Source organism: Sapajus apella, unplaced genomic scaffold, assembly GCF_009761245.1.
Source record: "Sapajus apella isolate SASKATOON/1434 unplaced genomic scaffold, GSC_monkey_1.0 scaffold120, whole genome shotgun sequence".
Classification (NCBI taxonomy): domain Eukaryota; kingdom Metazoa; phylum Chordata; class Mammalia; order Primates; family Cebidae; genus Sapajus; species Sapajus apella.
The window spans coordinates 2,008,759-2,029,987 of record NW_022437060.1 but is presented as its reverse complement, the minus strand read 5'-3'; the positions used below and the strand labels follow the sequence as shown (position 1 = coordinate 2,029,987).

General features: G+C 40.1%; 1 protein-coding gene across 1 annotated transcript in view; it reads left to right on the top strand.

Annotated features, from left to right (window-relative positions):
- CNTNAP5 (contactin associated protein family member 5) overlaps positions 1–21,229 on the top strand; it is an 851,907-nt gene that overhangs the window by 713,616 nt on the left and 117,062 nt on the right. The window contains exons 18-19 of the mRNA XM_032260961.1: positions 3,334–3,573; positions 11,664–11,888. Of these exons, the coding sequence (XP_032116852.1) occupies positions 3,334–3,573; positions 11,664–11,888 (465 nt within the window). The remainder of the gene's footprint in view (positions 1–3,333; positions 3,574–11,663; positions 11,889–21,229) is intronic.

Genomic DNA, 21,229 nt, shown 5'->3' with positions numbered 1-21,229 from the left:
AGAAAGAAAGAAAGAAAGAAAGAAAGAAAGAAAGAAAGAAAGAAAGAAAGAAAGGAAAGAAAGAAAGAAAGGAAAGAAAGAATGAAAAAGAGAGAGAAAGAGAAAGAAAGAAAAGAAGGAAGGAAGGAGAGAAAGAGGTAAGCAAAAGGAAACAAAAATAGAGATTTCTGAAAGGGGGGGGAAGCTGCAGAACTGGGGAAGGGGAGGAGAACTATGAGTGAGGAGGATGAGGAAAGATCACTGCTGCGTTCCTGTACAAAAGGTTTTACAGAAGATTCGCATCTCCAATAACTCTCTACATATAGTAGGAAACATCGTCAGAGAATACACAGAACTAACAACTATTCTCTCTCTCTCTCTCTCTCTCTCTCTCTCTGTGTGTGTGTGTGTGTGTGTGTGTGTGTGTGTTGGAGGAAGGGCAACTTTTAAAAATTATTCTCTTCATAAAGAAAAAGCAAACTTACTCATAGTTTTCTCCTTTGTAAAGAGTAAAGCAGCCAGGGAAAAATGGAAATTCAGGTCACTGCAACTGAGTTCATAACTCACTGTGTCACTGTGTTTTGTCAGCATCTGTAATTGAAATAATCACCTTGTTTTGTGGCACCATCGCCAGGCTCTGTAAGTCTCTAACCTTAAGGAGTGCACTTTTGCCACAGAAACCACCCACCCCAGTCATCTTCTCCATTTATAAACTTGTTGACTAAGCCACACGCAAGAAAACGTGCAATAGATCTTGCATTCTTCACTTCTGCTAAAAGAAAAACGACACTAACAAGATATATGAAGAGTTATTCAAATCCACCATGGGGAGTGACTACAAAATGAGAAAAACAAAACCAAAGAAAACATGTGACTACATAAATCCTCTCCTTTTTATTCTACACACATTCTCTCTAGGAAAGAAATAATGAACCTTCTATAATCTGCTTGTGTTTATAATTGATTTATCTTGTGGTTAAAGAGATTGACTCACCAAAATTGAGACAGACAGAAGAATGCAATTTGGGTTTGGCCTCCTGGCCTGCTTGGGTATCACTTATGGGAACTGAAAACATAATGATTGAACACATACCGTATTCTAGGTATCATTACTTCAGAATACAAGACTAGATTTATCCCTTAAGATAAACATCTTTGGATGTAGCAAGTGAATGTCATGCATATATTTATGAGTCTGCTGACCTGATGGGATTTAGGAAAAATAGCCCTTCTCTCCCCTCTCTCCCCTGCCCATGTCCCACTCACGTCCTCCCCATTTCTAATTATTTCCTTGCCTTCCTCAAAGCCCATCACTGGGCCAGTCTGGCTAATACCAGGAATTCTTTAGATTGTCTATTCATTCCTTTAACTTAGAGCTTTGTTTCTCATTTAACATTTCTATTCCCTGTCTAAGATAATGCATTTCAATTTCTCATCTGATCCATGTTGATAGGAACACATCTGTATCTGGTCATTTGCCAGACAAAGATTTAATAAAGCTGTAGAATAATTTCTAGAATGAGGCTCAGATGGGAGACCCTAAGGGTACAGAAGAGGAATGACAAGCTGGCGCTGCCCTTGGTATTTTCCCTTCTACCTTCTCCTCCCCTCCAATAGTACGTCTGGTAGACTTGAGCCCAAGGATTTGAACTGTACCTCTGCCTCTGCTGGATTCTCCCTGGAGTTTCAGCACCAAATAAATACCTTCAGATGGGACTTAGCTTAATTTTCCGGTTTGTCTCTCAACACACATTTTCCTGATATCAGAGGGGTAGGCTGTTGGAAGGCTGGATTTCTGATGGGAACAAAACACTCTGAAATATTAAATCTGTCTGATTCTAGAATAATTTTCAAGATACATATCCAATCTCTCTGAAACCTTCAAGATATACCCACAGCAGAAAGTTTACAAGCCTATTGCGTATTCCACAAAAAGAAATCTAAGTCATAATGTAAGAATTAGCTCTAGGATTAATCAGCACATATATATTAAGGACCTGCTTCTAGCCATTGTGAAGGTGCAAGACAAGGAAGGGAGCAGCAACGATTGGCCATGTATTGTACTCTATGACTTTTTTTTTTTTTTTTTTTTTTTTTTTTTTTTTTGAGGCAGAGTCTCACCCTGTGATCCAGGTTAGAGAGCAGTGGTGTGATCTTAGCTCACCGCAGGTTCCACCTCCCAGGTTCAAGCAATTCTCCTGCCTTAGCCTCCTAAGTAGCTGGGATTACAGGCACCCACCACCATGCCCGGCTAAGTTTGGTATTGTTAGTAAAGATGGGGTTTCACCATGTTGGCCAGGCTGGTCTTGAACTCCTGACCTCAGGTGATCTGCTCGCTTTGGCCTTTCAAAGTGCTGGTATTACAAGCATGCACCACTGCGCATACTGTATTCTATGATCTTAACCAAGCCTCACCATACACACACACAGTAGATTTTTATTTTATAGATCAAGTAGCTGAGTCTAAGGTAATTCCATGGTCAATATGACTAATCAGCAAGTGACATAAGACTGACTCCACGTCTACCTGACTCTAGTCCACCCACCTTCCACTGCATGGCACTGCACTGCGTAAGCATTAGGAAGCCTGTTAAAGTTTTATAAGTTGGTGTACTTAACAGCTTTTGTCTAACATTGCCAGAAAAGATAGTCCCACTCTGTGCCTTCCACTTCAGATGAAAGTGTGCCGTAGACTGTGTAAGAATTCATTTTTTTTTCGCAAGAAACATGGCTATCTGAAGTTTTACTGTTAAATTTGTAAAGTGTAGTAACTATAATCTTTCACTTTTTGTGTGTATGTGGCAAGAGCCTGAAGGAGGCTGTTCCCAGCCTAGAAGGACATGCATTTTTTTCTTAACTTTTATTTTAGGTTCGGGGGTAAACGTGCAGGTTTATTATATTGGTAAACTTATATAACAGGGATTTATTGTACAGATTATTTTGTTACCCAGGTACTAAGCTTAGTACCCAACAGTTATTTGTTCTTGCTCCTCTCTCTCCTCCCACCCTCTACCCTCAAGTAGGACCCAGTGTCTGTTTCTCCCCTCTTTGTGTCCAAGTGTTTTCATCATTGCCTTCCAATTATAAATGAGAACGTGGGGTATTTGGTTTTCTGTTCCTGCCTTAGTTTGCTAATGTTAATGGCCTCTAGCTCCATCCATGTTTCTAGGACATGCATTTTGTTTTTTGGGGGCTCTTCGAAATTCCAACTCTCACTGGAAACTTTAATGGAAAAATTAATTGAGCCCTGCATGACAATAGATAGATACTTAACTCTTACCCATGCCAACATTAAACCTAAATGCATTGAGCCCTATAATACCTTACATTTGTTTCCTTTATTTTACCTCTTAGGGGGAACGTCTTCCAGACAGAAAGGTTTCCTAGGATGCATTCGCTCCTTACACTTGAATGGACAGAAACTGGACCTGGAAGAGAGGGCAAAAGTCACATCTGGAGTCAGGCCAGGCTGCCCAGGCCACTGCAGCAGCTACGGCAGCATCTGCCACAATGGGGGCAAGTGTGTGGAGAAGCACAGTGGCTACCTGTGCGATTGCACCAATTCACCTTATGAAGGGCCCTTTTGCAAAAAAGGTACCGTAGGCGCTCCTGTTTCTCCTGAGTGCAGTGCTGCCTTACCTACACGCTATGGTCAGGCCATGTGATACTCACACTCTGAGACAGTCTTTGTCATCTACTCTCCCTCTGTTTAGAGAGTCCGCATAATTTCTCAACATAATCGCGTATACTTGTTGGTACTGGGTGTGTGCACCGGCAATGCCACTGAACTGGATGGACAATCACAGGAAAACAACCTGCCCATGGCCAAAATGCCAGTTGAGAAGGGAAAGAGGAGGACTCACATTTCTGCTGTTGGCTAGATAGTCAGTGACCCCATTGCTATTTCCACTTCCAATCCCTCAGTTCATAAATGTAATCAAACAATTGTGGAATCTTGCTCTGGGGCGCCTTAGAGACACTGAAGTCATCTTAGATTATTTTTACAACAAAGAGAGTAATGGTAAATTAGTCAACACAGTACCATGTATCTGGTGACATCTCTCTATTCTGCAGGTGATTTGAGCAAAGGTCTGAGGCTTTAAGAGCCCTGTCTGAAGGCTCATATTCAGTTCATCAGTGGGCTGGGACTGAAAGGCACATGAAAGTCAAAATTTCTGCCCTGGGGCTTTCTCTACACCCCTTCACAATCTTATGAATTCTTTACATTGACACAAATGAAAAATCATGGTTATGCACCTTGGACAAGGAATGAGGATTATTGTGTGAATTCTCTAGATAAATTCAAGATACCTCAAGAAACTAGAAAATTTCAATATCGAGTATAAATACGTAGTATTTTTCAAACATAAGAAAAAAGATTTGGTGTACTCTGAATCTTTGCAGTATTGAAAGTTTATTTTATTGCTGGAATAAAGTTTGTTCAGTGAATAATGTAAACAATATTTCAAGAGCAGCATTTGAATTATTACAATAAAATGCTTGAATCATTTTGAGACACCATTTACAAACAAATAATCATAGCAATTATAAGTAATTTTTCTCTCTTCATTGAAGCACATCTTCAAAGCACCTTTACAAAACAATGGTTTATTTAGTCCAGCTTACTACAGTTGGAGCTTACAGACAAAAGAGGAGAAAAAAGCACTCACTGTTTTCTCGGAGGGATACTATAATTTAAACCCTGCATTCACTCTTACAGGTGCCTTCTCCTCAATTAGTTTGAATTACTTACTTATTATTGCCAAAGAGCATGTTATGCTTCTTGGGAGAAAATTAATGGTAAAAATTTTAGGGCTAAGTACATGGGAGCTTAAAATAAAACAGGTTGCATTCCAAGGGCTTGTATTGTGAGCTAAACAAGGAAAGTGCTGCTAGGTATTCACACTGGGAGAGGTCTCCGAACAACTTCCCCTGAGAAGTGTGAATGCCACCTTACAGCTGTCCCCCACCCTAGTAGGAGCACAAACAGAGTAAATACCATGACCCACACACTGAGATGCACAAGAATTCTCAGCATCTCTACCCAAGTCTTTTGTTTGGAAGAAAGTGAACGGGAGACCTCTCTGCATTTCTCTAGGGAAATTATTCAAAGATCTCGTATATCATATTGCTCTAAATGTAGCCTAATTTATTTTTATTTTTTGGGCTCCTGTCTCCAAAGCCATTCCTATCAATTTTCTTCTGCCCACAGCCCTGTATCTTTTTCCTGCATAGGTTTCAACATCTCTGTGCTTCTTCCCAATTTTTTTAATGATCTACAAGTTACATAGGCAAATGTGTGCCTAGCCGTTTTGTGTGCTTTGCATTTCGCTGTTTCCAAACTATTCATTCTTTCTGGTAATGCTCACCAAATAATTCCCTCTATATTCAGTCCTCACAATGTATGTAAGATTATCTTTTTAGTCGCATCTTTGAGCCCTGCCAACTGCCTCTGGGCGATGTGGCTGGAACTGAAATGTGGAGCCAGAGGCTACAAGACGGTTTTGAACAAAGGGTGGTCTCTTGGGCGATTGGGGTAGTCTTCCTTGCCACTTATTATGGCATAGCATATTTCAAGGAGATGGTGTGTAAACACTGATTATATCTTGGGTAGAATTAGGGACATATTTTTGCATTACCAATCCCTAGGTCAGAACTATGGTCCATTGGCCGATTTTCTGTTTCTCATAATGGTAGAAATAAATAATCATGATAAAAAATCAATAACTAGTAATTAACTGCAACATATATTCCTCATCCAAACAAATAAAGCAGGTATTAATATCTAAATTTAACTGATTAGTGGTTTATAAAGGTGTACTGACTTGCTAAATGTCTGAGCTGGAGGTCCCTCTAGCTTATTTTTTGTTCACTTTTTCTCTTTATGACCCTAATTTCATTCTATACATGAACATGATAATAGGATTCCATCTCTTCAAGCATGCAACTTTTGTTTTGTGTATTTTTTTCTCTCTCTTTTTATTGTTGAGATATAATTTATATGCCATAAAATCCACCCTTTTAAGGTGTATAATTCAGTGATCTTTATGACATTCACACAGTTGTAAAGCCATCACCACTATCAACTTCAAGACATTTTCATCATCCCAAAAAGAAATTCCATGCCATTAGCCCCCATTCCCCAGTTACCCCTTCCCCCGTCTCTGGAAACCACTAATCTACGTTCTTTCTTTGTGGATTTGCCCATCCTGGGCCTTTCATATAAATAGAACCATATAGTGTGTGGCCTTTTTGTGTCTGATTTCTTTTACTTAGCATAATATTATCACAGTTCATCCGTGTTTTAACATTCATCATTACTTTATTCCTTCTTAATTGCCAAAGAGTGTTCCATAGTGTGAAAGCACCACAATTTGTTTATCTGTTCATCCATTGATCAGTTAATGGATGTTGGGATAGTTTCATTTCTTTACCTATTTTACATCACACTGCTATAAACATGTACACATTTTTATGGGGACATATGTTGTCTGTTTTCTTGGATATATAGCTAGAAGTGAGATTGTTGTGTCATACATTAACTCTAGGTTTAAACTTCTGAGGAACTGTCAAACTTTTTCAAAGTAGCTACTCCATTTTACATTCTCACTGGCAGTGTATGAGGGTTCCAATTTCTTAACCTTCTTGCTAACACATTTTATTGTCTGACTTTTTGGTAATAGCCTACTGAATATGAAAAGCTATTGTATTGTGGTTTTGACTTTCATCTCTCTAATGACTAAGAATATTGGACATCTTTTCATGTGCTTATGATCCATTTATATATTCATATGCATTTTTTGGAGAAATATTTAAAATCTTTTGTAGATTTTTTTTTTTTTTTGAGACAGGATCTCACTGTGTCTCCAGGCTGGAGTGCAGCGGCGTGATCTCAGCTCAATGCAACCTCCACCTCCCGGGTTCAAGCAATTCTCCATCTTTTGTAGATTTTTAATTTTTTTCTTCTTCTTTTTACTACTCAGTTATAAGAATTTGTTGTATTTTTGAAATATAATTCCCTTATTAGAGATATGATTTGCAAATGTTTTCTCCAGTTCTATGGGTTGTATTTTGTCTTTTTCATGGTATCTTTTGAAATGCAGAAGGTTCAAATTCTGATGAAGTTTATTTTCTCTAGTTTGCTATCTTTGTTTATACATTTAGAATCATAGCTAAGGAACCCTTACTTAGTCCAAGATCATGAAGATTTACACCTGTGGTTTCTCCTAAGAGTTTTATAGTTTTAGCTCTTACAGTTATGTCTTTGATGAATTATGAGTGAATTTCTGTATTTGTTGTGAGATGGGGGGTCCGGCTTTAATCTTTTGCATGTGGATATCTGCTTGTCTCAACACCGTTTGTTGAGGTGTGTTTGTTGTTAGCTCACTCATCCCCGCTACACACGCACCATTAATAAATAACCTGGATATGACTGTCATCGTATTTTAAGTATTTTTCTTCCTAATTAAAATGTAAGATAATTACTTATAAAATTTATTTTAAAATTTATTTATAAATCTAGAAAAGTTAAAACCCAACCTAAGTGCTCAGAAATAATCATTAATGGGGAAATTGCACTTCCTCCTAGTATTTTTCCCCTTGCACTTAATATAACTGAGAAAATTTTGTCCATTACACTTTATTTATGAATTTTCTTTATTTCCTTTCAACAGTATTTTTATGTAAGTCATCAATATTTGCAAGCATCCGTCTTAATGATTGCAATACGTTCCATCTGGCACTATTGCCTTGCCTAGCTTAATCCATCCTATTACCAGAGCATTACCACTCACAGAGAAATCATGGAGCTACCACCACCCCTGCCCAAGTTCAGGCTCTGGTTCATCTATGGTCCACGTTGTGTGACACTTGTTGTGTACCTCAACCTCAAGATTCCTTGGTTTCCTCGTCTATGAGATGTGGAAAGTGCAGGAATATTTCACAGGGAGTCATGTTTAACATTCTATGAGCACTCTACAAAGCACGTGGGATACCCACGGTACATAAAGTCTCACTAAATGCTGGCTCTTCTTGATTGACATTTTTCATTAACTAAAATTTTGTGTGTAAACAATGCTATGATAAACACAATATTGATTATTTTCTTAATATAATAATTTCAGTGAAAAAATAAAAGTATGTACATTTGGGTACTCTTTACATATTGCCAAAAACCTGTCCAGAAATCATTTAATTCTTATGTTTCTTTCAAACTATATCATTTATTTTTACTTTTTATTATAGAAAAATGGCAAAAATATGCTGTAGGACAAGAGTTTAAGAACTCCCATGCACCCGTTATCTGACTTCAACAGTTATAAACTCATGATCATTTTTGCTTCATCAATACACTCACCTCCTAACCTTCTCCTTTATTATTTTGAAGCAAATCTCAAACATAATACTATTTCCTCTATAAATATTACATCATTTATTACTAAAAGATAAACACTCATTATGAACATATATCCACAGGATCATTATCATAAGAAAAGTATAATAATTTTTGAAATACTTGCTCAGTATTCAAATTTCCAATTGTTTTATTTTTATTTAGTTTGTTTGATTTTATCTAAATTAATTACAGCTTGGATGATTTCTGGACAATTTCTAGACTATTTATCACCCAGCACTGGTCTTTCTGTTTGTTCTAATTCCAAATCTAATTCTATTACTAGTATTAAGACCAGCTTAATAAGACTATTTATTGAGTTCCTACTATGTGCTGTACTTTTATGTACTTTATTCCAATCCTTTAACCCATCCCAAGATTGAATTCATCCTGATTTATATTTGAGTAACCTGAGGTTGAGTAGGATCCGGTGACCCCAAGACATGGGTAGAACCAGGCCCTAGCTCCAAGTCTATAGGCCCCATGGAGGCTCTGAGGCACACCCTCCAGTATCATCCCATTTTCAGCTCCTTCTCCTAGTTCATGCCACATATCAATGCGCTGTCAATGTGGAGATCCTCTTGCAGACCTGCTCAGGATACTCTCCTCTCAGAGACATCCAGCTCTGGAAAACATTGTCTCTGTCACTAACACATCAAGTCCAGGGTTAACTTCCACTAGGTTTATTTTTTAAAATATGTGTCTTACCATCTCAGAACCAAGTTAACATGGCTTCTTCCACCAAGAGGGTGCTCAAGGGATGTGGCCGATCGTGGCTCTGTGGCCTTGGAGAAGCAACATGCTCATTAGACACCACCTTCAAGTTATTTCTTTATCCTTTAAGGCCAGTGGTTTCAGATATTCTGATACCTCAATCCATCTGATCAAAAGGTTAAACTCTTAGATTTTAAAGTATAAGAAACTGAAATAATAATATAATCCAGGTGTATTGCTGAATTTAGCTTTATTATAAAATAGACAATATTTAAATATTAAAAATAATTAGACTGGAGCTGGAGGAAGAGTGACAACAGAAATTTAGTTTGACTTTTTTGTTGTTGTTGTTTGAGATGGAGTCTCCCTTTTGTTGCCCAGTCTGGAATGCAATGGTAAAATCTCGGCTGACTGAAACCTCCCCCTCTCAGGTTCAAGCAATTCTCCTCTCAGCCACCTAAGTAGCTGGGACTACAGGGGTGCACCACCAAGCCTGGCTAGTTTTGTAGATTTAGGAGCGACAGGGTTTTTCCATGTTGGTCATGCTGGTCTTGAACTCCCAACCTCAGGTGATCTGCCTACTTTGGATCAGGGATCTGTAATCCCAAAGTGCTGGGATTACAGGCATGAGCCACCACTCCTGGCCCTGTTTTACACTTCTCATTACAAAATGCTCTTTATTTTTAATTTCTTCTCCTAAGTATAAAGAAAAAAGTAATATCCTCTATATGCCCCTGTATATATTCATGTTATTCCTAACAGAATGCTCTGAACTTTACTTCTGTCTAGCTCACACACAAACATGAGATAAGGGCCTTTTATTTTGTTAACTAAGAGGTGGTAGCTCAACATGCAGGCCAAATATCCCTGAGAAAATTTGCTCAAGGAAAATTCTTGAATCAAGCTGATGGTAACCAGAATTTTCACTGCCACAGATGTCTGCTGCATATTTTTATAATCAGGAGTACCAAGGTTGTAACCTGCATGATAAATGCAAAACACTTTCTCTGCATCTTTAGTAAAAATGAACTAGTATTCCCAATCTGCTAGGAAATATGCATAAATATGCAACTTTAATTTTTTGGCACTATTACAGAGTGCTACAGAATTTTCACAAGGTGGAACACATTTGCAATAGAATTAAGAAGCAAAAGCCGGGTATTATTATATTCTAGGTGCCACTAACTCAATCAGAGACTTTCATGGAGTGTTTGGAACATTCCATATGCCATTTAGGACAAAAGGAAATTAATCCTGCCAATATGGGTTCATGTTTACTGTGCAATTTTTATGGCAGAGGTTTGCTGCCTGAACTAAGGTGTGCAACCCTATGAAAGAGCCTCCTCCACACACTCCGTTACTGTGTAGAGATAAAATTTAAAGTGAACTCAAGAGCAACCTTGATCCAAGGAGAGTATGTCAGCACTGGGACAGATGATGAGCAGTTAATAAATGCATATATTGTATAAAAGTCTATTGGGACGGCTTCTGGTTAAATTATCTTCTAACACTCTGTAAGTTCAAACTGTACTGGGCAGCTCTCTTAAGTGCCTTACATACATCAGCTCACTTACCCACAGAGAAATGCGGATGAGGTAGGTGTTATGATCCCCATTCATAAGAAAACGTTCTCCATAGAGTTCGTTATCGTGCCTGAGACCACACGGCCAGCGTGAAGTCAAATGGACATCTAGATTCAGTGCTGACTCGGGCAGTGCTCCTGCCACTACACTGACACGATAACACTTGGCATGCTAGAGCATTCTCCCAGGAGGCTGGGTGACTTGCAGATCCCGCTAGTTGAATTTTATCAGTTTCTAGATCCCATATTTCTTCCTGGTGGTGGCGGATCTCTATCCAGTGTGTTGTGTTAGAGGGACTGTTTCCCATAGGACAGCCTCTTTACCCAAGTCTTGGCTGTAATTTGGAACTGAGTGTCAATGCCTACACAACTAAAAAAAAATGAGTTTAAGAGTTGTATACTTAGGCCTTTTCTACTTTTCCATACATTTCGTCGTTGCTGCTTTCATTTTTCTTCACGTTTTACCCAACATCATGGAGAATTACTGCTGCTCACCCCGATGTCTTACTCTCTACTTAAAGACCATCCACGCTCTCCCTGAGACACGAGAAGAAGAACACGAACCAGAACTGTCAGGTTCTCAAGGTTCTCAGTTTTGGGAGTAAGATGGTACCGGTGCATTTCTCTATGCGCTGTGCTGGAGGCAGGGACACCTTATCTTTGCTTCTCAGGAAATTTGCATGGCACATGGTTGTTATTTTGCAGATAGATGTATGCAGAACTGCACCTAAACTGCAGAAGGCAAACCTGAGCTTTCTTTCCTGGCTATGCCACCCTGTTCAAGGTTTGCAACCTGTGAGATCCTCAAGCTTCCCATTATAAATAAGAATAATGACTTCTGCCACTTCAAAATGATGGTGGAAACACATCGTGAGATGCATGTAATTCTCCTCACACAGTGCCCAGTGCATAGGAAACAAGAGCAAGCAGTTATGGCTGGCTTAAGCAATGGACCTAAAGGTTTCAATGTGTGCTCTCCCCTCTTATATTTTTCAGAAGTTTCTGCTGTTTTTGAGGCTGGCACATCAGTTACTTACATGTTTCAAGAACCCTATCCTGTGACCAAGAATATAAGCCTGTCATCTTCAGCTATTTACACAGATTCAGCTCCATCCAAGGAAAGCATTGCATTTAGCTTTGTGACAGCCCAAGCACCCAGTCTTTTGCTCTTTGTCAATTCTTCTTCTCAGAACTTCCTGGCTGTTCTGCTCTGCAAGAATGGTGAGTGTGATGTCATGATGCCCAGCGGCATCTCAGCCTGGGCTGGAGGGACAGGTGCGTGCACTCCAGAACTCTGCATAATTTCAACCTCAAGTTGGGCCCACCTGGGCAGCTTGTTTTCAGACTTCCAGCCAAACCCTTGACTATACTTTACCTTTATGAGTTGCAATTGATATTCAGGGCCAGTGTCAATTCACTGCCGAAGTCTCAAATGCATTGACTTTAATTTGCCTCAACTGGATAGCAGTAATTCTTTATTATTTATTCTGTGCCAGAATTCATTAAGTGCAAAGGAGAAGATCGTAAGCATATCTGAATTTCAGAAGGACACTTGCCACATATATTTTTGCTGCAGCCTTCTTTACGAAGGTGGTTAAAACAGTAAGCATGCATGCAGGCTGCATTAATAGAAGGTGATTGTCCAGGTCTTAGAGAAAAATAGTTAATATTTGAGTCATAACTGCATAGAATAGGTGGCTTGCTTCTGAGAATCAGATTTCTTTTTTTTTTTTTTTCAGGCTGATTTGTTTTAATATAATGACAAACTGTGGCATTTGCTATTTTGAAACAGAAAGATTTTGGGCATTTTATTTGATAAAACTATAATATTGTTGTTTTATAAACCAAAATGTTATCACTTCCTTTCTTTTCTGCCTGAACAGTGGTGGGGCCTAACAGAAAGGAATCCTGGAGTGTGCCCCATTCACAGCGTCCTCTCCAGGCCCAATGAGGAAACTCTAAATTATTATCTTGCTTTATTTCTTCGTGGGTTTATTCCTCTTCGATTCATCTTGCTTTCCAGATATTTACAACATCAAAAGCCATGAATGATGTATGGGACTAAAGAAATGATGAAATACTGAATCAGGCCTGAAGTGCTATATTAAAAATGATGGGCCGCATGATGTAACAGGTGTCCTTCTTTCTAAGAGAAAAATAGAAGGGAAGGAAAAAGGAGAAAAATAGAGACTAGGATAACAGTGGCTCATTCCAAGCCCATCTGGACTTGAAGAACCCACAAGAGTGAGGGGAAAACATTATGGCTCATTAGATCTGTTTACCAATAGCCTTTAATGTAATTATGATTAGGACCCTTCTATAAACATGGCAGGTCTTAGACTCTGCCCATCAGCGCTTTGTGAGAGTGATAAGGCTGATTGAGGACACTGAGACGTGGAGAAGTTCAGCAGGTGGGTGTGCCAGTGAGGCAATCTATGGCACAGCAAGGACCAGAATCCAGGTTTTCCAATAGTCAGCCCAGCAATCTTCTTTCTAAACGAGATCATCCTCTGATGATGTCATTGGACCATAGTAATATGGTTGGCTACAGAGCACTAATGTGCAAGATTTTTTCCAAAGCATCTTTTGGGTATAGTTCCATAGGCACAATTGTACCTGTCAGGCCACTCCTTGGGAAATACAGCTGCCATGAAGACAGACAGTGCACAATGAATATAATTGTATCAAATTGCACACACACATACACATGCACATAAAACTCTATGCTGAGCACTGTTTTAATTAATCCGCACAGCATTTACTTCTCATTACGACCCTGTTTGATTGGTGTAATTTTTATCATTGTAGAAACTGAGGTACTTCCAAATCTCACAGCCAGTAAGAAGCAGAGCTGGATTCACCCTCCCTTCTTCTGTCTGGTGGCATATTCTGTATTCTTAACCACAAGGGCTAAACTAAGAGTGTTTTTAAAATGCACAATGTCTTAAATAATGTGAATCTATTCAATTGAGGAGGCATTCTTAAATTCTGCCCTGCCTGTGTCTTCTTACTTCCTGAACTCTTACCCTATCAAAAGCTGCCGGATCCCATGGGCACCTGCATGCTTTAAAACCCTGGCTACATGCAGGAATGAAGAAGGTACCTGTGCCTTGCAAGATTTTTGTAAGCTTAGGCCTGAGGGCATGTGCGAAAGTTCGAGTATGAGTCCTGAGCCAGATATGAGTGACCATGGCCCATGGCACAGCCCTCAGGAGGTCCTGAGGACATGTGCGCAAGGTGGTCAGGGTACAGCTTGCCTTTATATATGTTTGGTTTTATATATTTTAGTTATTTCAGACTAACTCATTGGAGATAGGTGTCCAGACCACTGTTAGTAATAGAGCACCCCCCCACTCCAGCTCAGACCGCCCCTACCCCACCTTGCTCCAGAGGACCCACTAGCAGTAGGTGGCAGGAAAGATGCCATGCCCTGATTTAAAATCCTGGGCATCTCTTGCCATCTCCTTATACTGCAGAGATACAGCTAAGATAGGTGCTCAATCATTCCCTTCTTCATTAACTCTCTGGGTAATTACCAAACTGCACAGTACCGGGAACTGTGAAGATAAGCAAAGAGAAGCAGGACCAAGTGCTGTCTAAAGATGATAAGGAACGCGGAACTAAAAAACTGCCTTCAACTTTTTGAAAGGCAATCTAGATAGCGGAAGGAGTCGTGTTACCCAGATTTCTAAAGCAACCTAACTACAGGGGAGATTTTGACTAAATTTTAAGATGAACCTTCCAGAAATTCAGGGATTATAACAGTGGAATAAAATACCTTGAGTGGCAGTGAATTCCTTACCAGTGGAGGTCCTCAAATAATCATAATATATGACTATTTGTTGGAGACACCATAATAACTATCCCAGCAATGGGTGCAGGGACACAAATAACAACCTCTCAGTTTCTTCCCAAATCTTAGATTTTGCGATTCTTTATTCCCTTCTTGTGTCATCTTACATTTATATTTCTTTCAGTTAAGGCTTCATTTGCAGACTTTGAAATGCTGCTTTGAGGAATAAAGAATCGATATTCTTACAGCTTGTTCCCACTATGTTTGTTCTATTAGGCCATTGACTTAATTACTGGAGAATCCTAGGAGGTAGGCGTTGCATTATAAAGAACTGAGAATATTTTAATGTCACTTTGATACACTGTCGTGAAAAAAATATATAGCTGTGAAAATACTATTGGAAGTTAAGGATTATTAGAGATTGCAAAAGGATCAGAAAAGCACAGGGTTTACAGGGGAAGGGTATTTATTATCTGTGAGTTTTTATGGGAAGATTGATTCAAATCTCCCTGAGAAGAATTAAGAGTCTTCTGTTAGTTCATTTGTCTTAACCTTTCCGACTGAAGATACTGTCGGGCATCTGGTGGAAATTATGATGAGACACTGTTGGGCATCTGGTGGAAATTACAGGGAGCCCATTTTGCTTTCTCCAAAAAAAGAAAGCGTCTACATCCAGGCTGTACACAATGGCTCTAATTTCAGCACTCTTGGTTAAGAAGTCAGCAGGTAAAGTAAGGTGGATGAGTTGCACAAACACTACATACAAAGCTCAGCTTGCGAATTTATTTAATCTAGTTGGCCAGGCCAGAGGAAACAAGATCAATGTGATTCAAAGCCATGCTTCTAAGTTTCTCCCTGGCAGGGGCTTGATTTTCCAGGGTTGGAATTCTTCTTTGCCCTTTATCATTATTCTTGAAATTTCTCCAACCTGAGACTTATTCGGGTTAAGGTGCTGCTATCTTTTCAAATGAAAACACGTTCTTCCTACTAAATAAAAAGAAATGATTTTAATTTCTGGAGTGGAAGAAGGGAGGCAGAAAGAGAGGTATTGTGAGGTCAGAGAGTTCTTAGGAAAGAGAAGGCAGTTTTAGTTCCACAGCCTGGGACTTTGGCCACAGACAACTTCTCTCAGTCTAGAAAGTTGGAAAATAAGGTGACTTTAAGAGAGAAAAGAGGTCTAGAAAGGGAGATGAGCTCATTCTAAAGATACACAGGACCTTCACATCATTTTATTGTGTGATGGCTTTGCCTTCTCCACAGTAGCAGAGAGTTCGCCTTCAAATTTGCAGCTTAGAAAATATCCATGGAGCACCTACCATGTGGCAGATACTAGCTCATGTGCTGGAGAGACAGAGACAGACAGAAAGGACCCTTCCCTGCCTTTAAGAAATCTAGTCACGGGATAGAAACATACATAAAAACAATCAAATGTCATAGATGCTAGGTAGAAGTCTGTTCTAGGTAGAGCGAGTTAAAGAAGACCAGTTCTCCCTGGGAGACAAGGTGAGAAAGGCTTCCTAGAGAGGGTGCCGCTTGAGTTGGTCATCAAAGATAAGTTAGTGTTCTCCACTAGACATTATATTTTTCATAAAAATAAGATATTTATTTGATTGTTCCCCATTTTCTTCACTTTATTCACATTGCAGTTGAAACCTATATATCTATGTATGTCATGATCAATTTCTGTTTCTATACTTCCATCATCTTCATTGTTGATGGAAATACAAAGACAAATTTAGAATATGCGCTAACTCTAGGGCCATCCATCTATGGTGAAATCCTTTATGTACACAATCTAAATACGGTTCCCAGGTCACCTTCTGGGGTGCCTGTGCAGCTGCCCTCCAGCACCAAATGGTTTGTCTGACTTTGCTTCCTTGATAAAAAGATTTCCTTTTTATCAATCTTCATATGCATTCATAAGATGCACTGTCTGCATTTGTGATTGCAGACACCTTGGAGGGAATAATGATGAACTGTGACACTTTATATTTTGAACACGCTAACCCAAGGGAGGCAAGAAGAAGAAGGAAGCCAGGGAGGGAGCATTTTCAAAGCACAAAACTCTGCAGTGGCTACCCAGGGCTGCGTTGACCTTAGAACACCCCTGCCATTACTGCTATCTTACAGAATCCCTTCCAAGTGTAATGCTGCCTCCAGACAGCCCCTCCGTGACACCAGCACCTGCTGGAGTTCCTCAGAGAAGCAAGGCTCCTGATAAACAGGAGGAGAAAAGCAAGCCTTGGAAGGATTATTTTGGCAGCCTTACTAAGCCCTGATCACTTCGGTCTCTGGGCTTGTGTCAAGCAACACTTTGCTGGTTTTAAATTTAAAATTCCCTATAGTCCTTTTCTATCTCCCAGACTTTGTTTTAGTTGTTTCATTGCCTGCATTTCTGGGCTTTCCAACAATCTCTTGTACGTTCGTCATCTATTTCACAGTAATGTGGTTATGACACCCTATGACCTTCAGAGGGCGACAAAGAGTCCTCCGCCTTATTCTCTTCTAGGGTAGGGCAATGGATGGTAAGGGCAGGATCGAGGGCACTTCCATTGTCACAGGGGTAGACTAGGGTGCCAACAGTGGATCCGACTGGAGAAACAGTGGCACGCCGAGCAGCATGGGATCTGGGTAATCTTTCTTGTTTCTCTTCTCTTTGTTGTTGTTTATACTTTATTTTGTGGTATGCTCCTAAGTCCCAAGAAGATTGCTATGAACTGAGTTGTAAAGCAACCCCTTCCCAAAATCCATGTACTGAAGCTCTGAGCTTCAGTGCGGCTGTATTTGGAGTAAGAGGGTGATTCGGTTAAACGGAATCATAAGATCACAGCCCTAATCCGACAGGATTAGTGTCCTTAAAGCAGAAGACACTAGAGGACCCCATCTCCCGCTCTCTCTTTGAATGCCATGTAAGGACATGAAGAAGACAGCCATTCACAAGCCAGGCAGAGAGCTTCAGCAGGGGCTAAGTCAGGCTGCACTCATGTTTGTATTTCCCAGCCTCCAGAATTTTGAGAAAAGAAATGATGTTGTTTGAGTCACTCACTCGGTCCACGACATTTTGTTATAGCCAACTGAGCGGACAAAGGTCGAATGAGATGATGCAAGTAACTATGTCGTGTAGACTGTAGAGTGTAAAACACATTTTATTTCCTTATTGGTTAAAATAATAATACGAATGATCTGCATCCTGGGGTTATCAGAGCATGAATGTGAAAGCTAGGATTTAGGACATTCGGGGTTAACATTTAATACAAAGAAGAAATGAAAATGTGCAGTGCCTAGAGACAGAACACTTGGGCATGGATGGGACATTACTCTGAAGAAGGAGAAAGATAAGGTACAGGGTGCCCTCTTGAAAACCGGCTGTATCTAGGCACAGGAAACAGATTTCAATATACAGAAGCAAGAAAATGAAACCTTTTAAGAATGACTTCCTCAAATGCTCCCTGACACAGACCTTCAGGGAACTTCTCTGATGTTTCTAAAATAGAGAGAGAGAGGGGTCTCTCTGTCTCTCTCTCTCTCTCTCTCTCTCTCTCTCTCTCTCTGTGTGTGTGTGTGTGTGTGTGTGTGTGTGTGTGTGTGTGTGTGTGTGTGTAGGGAGAGAGCTATAATAACTAGAGAACAGAGCTATGTGCAGGCCGAGCTAACAAAGACTTCTGCCCACTGTGGGGCCAGTCCTGGCACAGGACGTTTGGGGCAACATAGTCAAACACAAGGAAACTCCCTTCCTAAACTCCAACCACTCTGGCTGTGGAGCTAGCTGGACAGCGTGGACTAGCGTCAAAGAAAATCAAAATACAGACAATGGCAGCTTCTAATCAGTCCTTTAACTCCCTCAGCTCCTATGGAAATAAAGCCAATAAAAATGTCAAAATACAATCACCTCTACAAATGTCTGTTTAATATCTACTGTCTCAGTTTGCAAGGGCTGCCAAAACAAAATACTGATTGAAATAAACCACAAAAAAATTATTTTCTAACAGTTCTGGAGACTGGAAGTCGAAGTTCAAGGTACTGACAGGGTTGGCATGTGGTCAGGACCCTGCCCTTGTCTTGGCCACCTCTTCTTGTGTTCTCACATGGCCTTTCCTTGTGCATGAGGAGAAAGGAAAAGAGAGAGAGGGAGGGGCTTTGCTGGTATCTCTTCTTATAAGGACACTAATCCTATAGGATCAGAGCCCCACCCTTATGACCTCATTTACCCCGATTTACATCCTTAGAGAACTCCTTTTCAAATACAGCCACACTAGAGTTAGTCTTCAACATATGAACCTTGTGGAGACACAAAGATTTATTTTATAATACCTACCACATGCCAGATCCTGTTCTATGTGCTCATAGTAGAAAAATGAATGTGATGCAGATGGCTTCAGAAAGATTCTTGGGGTTAAGATTAATACACAATTCATCTTTGAAACGTCAGCGTGAGGCAGAGTACCTCAGCACATAGTTCACCTCTGAGTATTCTTGGATTTAATTCATGTAGTTTCAATCTAGTAGGAGGAGAAATTCCATATACAGTGAGAGGGGAAATGCCCTATAGAATCCACGGGAAGATGTTATAGGATCACATTGGGGTCATATTGGGAGAGGGGGCAGCTCTGCTGGGTACATTTCAAAAGTCTTCTAGTATAAAGGCAGGAATATACATTGCATTAATTGAGTTCTTAAGCGTATTCTTTTTGAGATTCTGCCCTGACACCTGTAATGTGCGTGTGGGAGGCAGCGTTGTTTGGGGAGCGGGTCTCTGTGGAGCTGGAATTCTGTGGCTCTATGCTGTCGGGGCCTCTGGGTCGTCTCACTTTGTACTTTTTCGGTTTAAACAACTCTTCAGAAATTTTCCACGCACTGAGCAACTCTTTGTTTTTTCAGCAAGCCTGGCTGCTTATAGCTGTACTGTGAGAATCAGGATAATTATTATTTGCCCTTATGATGCTTCCTTGTTTGTAGAAAGAAAAAAGGAGTGCCCAAGGTGCCTTGGTTCTTCATCTGTAAATGTGGGATAATTGTGTGGTCAAGGGTCTCGCAGCAGTGTGGCGGGGGACTAATGAGATCCTGTCTGTAAAGGGCTTGGAGAAACTCACTTGAAAGATGTGGCATAAATACAAGAAAGGTTATTACAAAACAGACCAAAGAACAGGCTGCTTACTGAACTACCTTTATTGAAGAATTTTTTTTTTTTTTCAAACCAGGGGTAGAGAAAATGGGGGACTGAATGTTTAGCTTTTAGACTGGAACTCTAATTAGAGGTTTAAGGATTAAGAAAATAGTTGGAGTCAGTGTGAAGAAAGCTTTTCTCCAAGAAAAGACCTGTTTTTATTCCTCTTAGAGCACTTGACCTGTAAATACTTACATCTTGAGATGTGAAACAAATTCAGTGAAAGGCCTGAGCTCAGGGTTTATTCAGTTCTCTGTGCAGTTAATTACCTTTTGTCCAGCAAGGAGGCCTTGAATTATCATTTCTCCTAATTCAAAGCTATTGAAGATATGTCTTCACTTTAATAAGTAGCTTGACCTCTCGATGTTAAGAAATGAGGGCTCTGGCAGTTGGATGCCCTGTTCTAAAGCTGCAGTGGAGAGATGGGTGGAGAGGGGTAGTTTCCAGCCTTAAGAATCCAGTTAAATTCCTGCCACCAGCCATATGTCACTGTCTTTGATCTTCCAGCTAGAAAATGGTTCCTAGCAGCTAATACCTATCAAATGCCGAGTGTGCAGCAAGACATGCTTTTCGTAGCTGTATACATTAATTCATCTCATTCTTACACAGTGACTATGGAGTCAGTACTAGTATTTCTGTATTTCATAGACAAATAAATTTTGGCATAGAAAAGTTAAATGACTTATCCAAGAAGACACAGCAAGGAATCAGTGGGGCTCAAATCAAAGCCCATTACTTTTACTTTTTCACTTGTAAACTCTTCTGCTCTGTTCTCTAACTTTTCATGGTACTGTATGTACTTCTTTCAAGGAGCCTGCCGTTTGTTTCTGGGGTCTTGCTCAAGCCCCCATGTAGGTTGTATTCTCTGTCCGGGAATGCCACCTTCACTTCCTGGGCACCCCACGACCATGATGTCTTGCTTGTAGATCTTCATTCAAGAGAGGGGCCAGGCAGAAGGCAGAAATAATGGGGTAATATATCAGGAGTGCCAAAACCTCACTGGGAGATTTAGAAACACAAAATCAATGAAGAAGCTTGCCAGATACCTCCTGATATTTAGCAAACTGTACTTTGATGCACAAGGAAGCGCACAGGACTAAAAAGTCAAGAAAAAATACCATGCGTCTATTGGCATCAATTTCTGTAATGCATGTTTCAGGATGCAGCAAGAACCCCCAGTTCTGAGACTCACCAGCCAAATTCCACAGCCACTGTCAACCGAAACTCTGTAGTGGAATAGCATACGGGGGAGTGCTACTTCCTCAGAACAGGTGATTTAAAAATATTAATAGGGCTCCACAGGATTTTTTATTTTTGGTCAGAAAAATTACCTGTAATAAGTGCATGTTCTGATTTAAACATGGGGAATGAATGTGCAAATGTATTATCTCTCCCTTCTTAAATTCCTTCAAAATTACATAAAGCAGGCTGGGCGTGGTGGCTTATGCTTGTAATCTCGGCATTTTGGGAGGCTGAAGTCAGGAGTTCGAGACCAGCCTGGCCAACATGGTGAAGCCCTGTCTCTACTCAAAATACAAGAATTAGCTAGACATGGTGGCACACACCTGTAGTTCCAGCAGGAGAATCGCTTGAACCTGGGAGGTG